The 4,546-nt window shown below is 37.4% G+C and overlaps 1 protein-coding gene across 1 annotated transcript; it reads left to right on the top strand.

Annotated features, from left to right (window-relative positions):
- Positions 1 to 272: 272 nt before the first annotated feature.
- LOC114171138 lies at positions 273 to 3,546 on the top strand. Its single transcript, XM_028056350.1, has 3 exons — positions 273 to 332; positions 2,902 to 3,249; positions 3,322 to 3,546. Exons 1-3 carry the CDS (start codon positions 273 to 275, stop codon positions 3,544 to 3,546), a joined length of 633 nt encoding a protein of 210 aa, XP_027912151.1.
- Positions 3,547 to 4,546: the final 1,000 nt, after the last annotated feature.

Raw genomic sequence — 4,546 nt, 5'->3', positions numbered from 1 at the left:
AGAAACAGAGAGCGAAGATGACGATGTAATTGGCGGCTATCTCTTTGACGGAATGGCAGCCGCGGCGGTCTTGGTGGCTTGAAGAAGACGCAAGCAGAGGAGACGGTGCGACAGTGTTTCGCACGGCTATAAGTGGTACACTGGCGAGCAGTGTCTGTGCCGACGTTTACAAACCTCCGAGAGTGGTTGTCGTCACCGTTGGCGGCTTTGCTGCAAGCATGGTTGCGTTTTGAACGTGATTGGTGGACGCACATGATGTTGTGGTGGCATAGATGGCTGCCGGTGCCATCGTGGGTGGTGCCGCCGTGAGCAATGTCGCCGGCGGCTTGGCAGTGAGTAGTAGTAATGGTGTTTGCATGGTGGCCTTGTGTGGAAGGTAGAAGATGAAGTTGGGGAAGAAGAGTTTAAGTGATGTGCATTCTGGATTTGATTTAGGTTTTGGCAGATTCATTTAATTCTTCGTGCACCCCCATGACTTAATTCTCACACTTATGCAGATTTGTTTCATAATTGGACCATTTGTTTTTGTTTTATTTACTTCATGCACTCCCAAATGTAATAACCCCACACCCCGTACATTTAGTTTTATTTTATCTTATGTACCCGCGTGTTCACTAAGCACACACCCTACTCCTTTAATTTCTTTTTTTAGGCTAGGATGAGTTTACTTTATGCACCATGCATTTTCTCTATGTGCACCTCATTCCTATGTATGTAGTTTTTCTCATTGCACCCACATATTTACTTATGCACTTTTATTTTCTATTTCCAATTTTACCTTTTTCTAATTAAATATCACATTTCAATCACATCATTTTCAAAAATAATAAAAATAGTTTCAATTGAAATAAAAATTAAAATAGTTTTCAAAAATGATTAATAAAAGTTAATAATTATTTTCTTTATTTATTTATTTATTTATTTTAGTGTCTAATCAACCGTTCGCGTTGCACGACACTTCCTTTCAAAATAAAAAATTATAAAATTGTTTTGTTGTCTAATCGACCGTTTGTGTCGCACGACAGTCTTTTTCAAAATATAAAAATCATAAAATAGTTTTTGTGTCTAATCGACCGCTCGCGTCGCACGACACTCCTTTTCAAAATATAAAAATTATTAAAATTGCTTTGGTGTCTAATCGACCGCTAGCGTCGCACGACACTCCCTTTCATAAATACAAAATATAAAAATTGTTTTTGGTGTTAACCTGACCGCACGTGTCGCATGACACTTATTTTCAAAAATGTCAAAAGACAACTTTAAAAATTAAATATTCTAATCAAGTTTTATCAAGAACTACGTGATCCTTGATTCTCCATTGTGAATGGAGATACGTAGGAGCAGGGCAAATCCTTGTCAGGTTCCCTTTCCAAAAATTTAAAGGTTTTTCAAATAGTTTTATAAAGAACTACGTAGCCCTAATTTCTCATTTTTAATGAGAATACGTAGGACCAAGGTTTTAACCCTTGTCAAGTTCCTTTCTCTCCAAAAATAATTTTGTTCAATATTTTGTATTTTTGGAAAAAATAAATATATAAAATAAACACATCTCTTTCACAAATTTAATTAAAGGTACCGCCTTTGGGCGGGCGCTGTAAGGTGCTAATACCTTCCCTACGCGTAACCGACTCCCGGACCCTAAATTTGGTTTTCGCAGACTTTATTTTATTTTTATGGTTTTCCATAGTTTTCCAGAATAAACTATGGTGGCGATGTCTAATTTCTTTTTCGAAATTAATTTATTTTTAGTTCTTCGTCCCATCGCGATTTAGGTTGCGACAGATGGCGACTTCACTGGGGACCGTAGAGAGTCAAGCCTATTTAATTGAATCTGCGAAAATGGTGTGTTTAATTTAAATGTTTGTTTTTCCCTTTCTCTTTTTGTATGTAATCATGTTTACCTTTAAGTTGTGTATGGCATAATTAATGTCAATGTTGAACTCTAGGTAGAAAACATGTTTTGTATCTACCTAGATCTTTTATGTTTGTTTTGAAGGTGTGGGTTTAGTTGTGCAGTTTTCTCCCTTCACACACTCACTTTATATTTTTGTACATAACATGAGTGGGGCCCTATACCCGGGTCTATGCAGCTTAGAATTAGAGGGGATTGTGTAGCAGTGTCACAGTGGATGTACTTCCCAAGTGGTCATTGTGAGAACCCCAGCTAGAGTTTGTTTGCTTCATTTGGTACTCTCATATCGTGTTGTTTACCAACTGTTGTGGGAAATACCGTGAAGTGGACCATAGCTGTAGTGACCTTGATCCTTAGGCATTAGGGAACCATCCTGATGAGCGCATATATTTCACCTTAGAACTTTAAGCGTCATACTTATGTTAAGGCACAAAAGGGAGACAATTACGTCCTTTACCCTTCACCTCCTATTGTACATATTATACATCTTTCTACGTATGAATAAGTGCTAATCAAGGCACAATCATGCATCTCATTATTCAATGGTGTGCCATGCATATCATTTTTTTCATCATGCATCACATCTCATGAGAATAAGATAAACATGCATTTCATTGTGTCATTCGATTGCATATCATGCATGGAGTTTTGAAATAAGTGCATCACATTTTCATACCCATATCATATGAATACATGCCTCCTGAGGCACCAATAAATCTCATGTAGGTTTTCAGTTAGTCGCATATCGTGCATGGTGTTCCTTAATTACATCAACATATAAAGTAAATAAAATGTCTCTTGGGGCACATAGTTTTTTAAACACCTAGCATGCATCCTCATGTCATTTTGCATAAATACATTCATATTTTGATATTGCCTGCATATGCATAATGGGTCTCATGCATCACATGGATTTGGTTTTTACATTTGTTAGTTCATGCTAATAAAATAAAGAAATTGTGATACCTTAAAGGACTTGTTGATAAAAGATCAAGGAGAATTTGGGAGAAACTCATGAAGCAACAAAGATAGATATTCAACAATTGAAGGAGCAAATACACGAGATTTTGGAAGCCATAGAGGCACTAGAAAAATCTAGAAAGACTTCCACTCAACAACATCAACAAAGGGTTCAGGAAACCCAAGTTTCTCCTCCATACGGTCTTCCTCTGAATTACACGCCACCCATTGGATTTGACTCAGGGAAAAAAGCTGCAAGCTACATGGTTGCAACTCATGATACGAAGGAGAACGAACCTGGGACATCCACCTTCACAGGCACCCAAGGAATTGGTCAACTAGATGTAGTACATGTGTCAATGAAAAAGCAACCCGAGGTGAAACCTTCACCCCATGTCACTACACCTCTAAATGTTTAAGATTCCACAAACAAATTGGAAATGTTATAGGAAAGGCTGAGAGCTATAGAGGGTGTACAGAAGTTTGAGTTTGGCAATGCTGCAGAGTTGTGTTTAGTTCCAGATGTGGTGATACCTCCGAAGTTCAAATTGCTAGAGTTTGAAAAGTATCAAGGGAACACTTGTCCAAAGAATCATATAACCATGTACTGCAGAAAAATGACTGCCTACGTTCATGATGAGAAACTATTGATTCACTTCTTTCAGGAAATCTAAACTAGCATGGCTCTTAATTGGTACATGCATTTGGAACCAACCCAAATTTGTTCCTGGAAAGATCTGGTGGCTGCATTCGTGAAGCAATATGAATATAATGATGATAATGTGCTTGATAGATTTCAACTGCAGAACATGGAGAAAAATGAGTCAGAGACATTCAAAGAGTATGCTTTAAGATGGAGAGAGATTGCTGCTCAAGTAGAGCCACCTTTGCATGACAAAGAGATGGTGGCTATATTTATAAATACTTTACAGTCACCCTTTTATAAACATATGATGAGTAGTGTTTCCTAGAACTTGGCAGACTTGATTATAATGGGAGAAAGGATTGAGCTCGGCATAAAGAACGGAAAAATTGCACTTGACCCAAATTTTGTAGCAAATTTGAATGAGTATGATTCTAGGTGTGAGATAAGCACAGAGCGAAGAGCTAATCTACATCCCATTGTCTATCCTCAAATGTCTCAGTCCGAGAAATTCAATCAGAACATTGGGCGAAAAAATTACAATCGAGGCAAGAAAGCTGTCAATTTCACTCATATCCCTATGACCTACACAGAGCTATTACCAAATCTCCAAAGCGATAATCTCATAAATATTTGTTCGACAGACCTGTACGACTTCTATACCCAAAGAAATATGATTTAAACACAAGATGTGATTACCATGGAGGAGCACTGGGTCATTCAATAGAAGCATGCATGGTTTTGAAGCACAAGGTACAATCCTTGATTGATTCAGGATTGTTGACATTTGAAGAAAGATAACTTAATGTTGAAGAAAATCCTCTACCAGGACATGAAAACACCTCAGCATGAAGAACACCATGGCTTTGTAAACATTGAAAATATTATGCTTTTCATATTGTGTTAGACTGTTGAATTACCTTTCATATTGTTATGAATATTTTGATCAGTTGCATCATGTTATCCTTCATGAATTTCAAAGCATATGAGATATTAAAGATTTCCTCCAGAACAAGTCCTAAAAGGTTGTC

This window comes from Vigna unguiculata, unplaced genomic scaffold (genome assembly GCF_004118075.2).
Source record: "Vigna unguiculata cultivar IT97K-499-35 unplaced genomic scaffold, ASM411807v1 contig_120, whole genome shotgun sequence".
NCBI classification, from domain to species: domain Eukaryota; kingdom Viridiplantae; phylum Streptophyta; class Magnoliopsida; order Fabales; family Fabaceae; genus Vigna; species Vigna unguiculata.
The sequence above is the reverse complement of the archived record's forward strand: the minus strand, read 5'-3'. Positions and strand labels throughout refer to the sequence as shown.

What these genes read in the sequence shown, in the direction of transcription:
- LOC114171138 (XM_028056350.1), top strand. Translation starts at nt 273, where the DNA reads ATGGCTGCCGGTGCCATCGTGGGTGGTGCCGCCGTGAGCAATGTCGCC. An exon ending in ATGTCGCCGGCGGCTTGGCA is followed by an intron (nt 333 to 2,901) that starts GTGAGTAGTAGT and finishes TGTTGATAAAAG; the next exon opens with ATCAAGGAGAATTTGGGAGA. An exon ending in CAATGAAAAAGCAACCCGAG is followed by an intron (nt 3,250 to 3,321) that starts GTGAAACCTTCA and finishes GAAATGTTATAG; the next exon opens with GAAAGGCTGAGAGCTATAGA.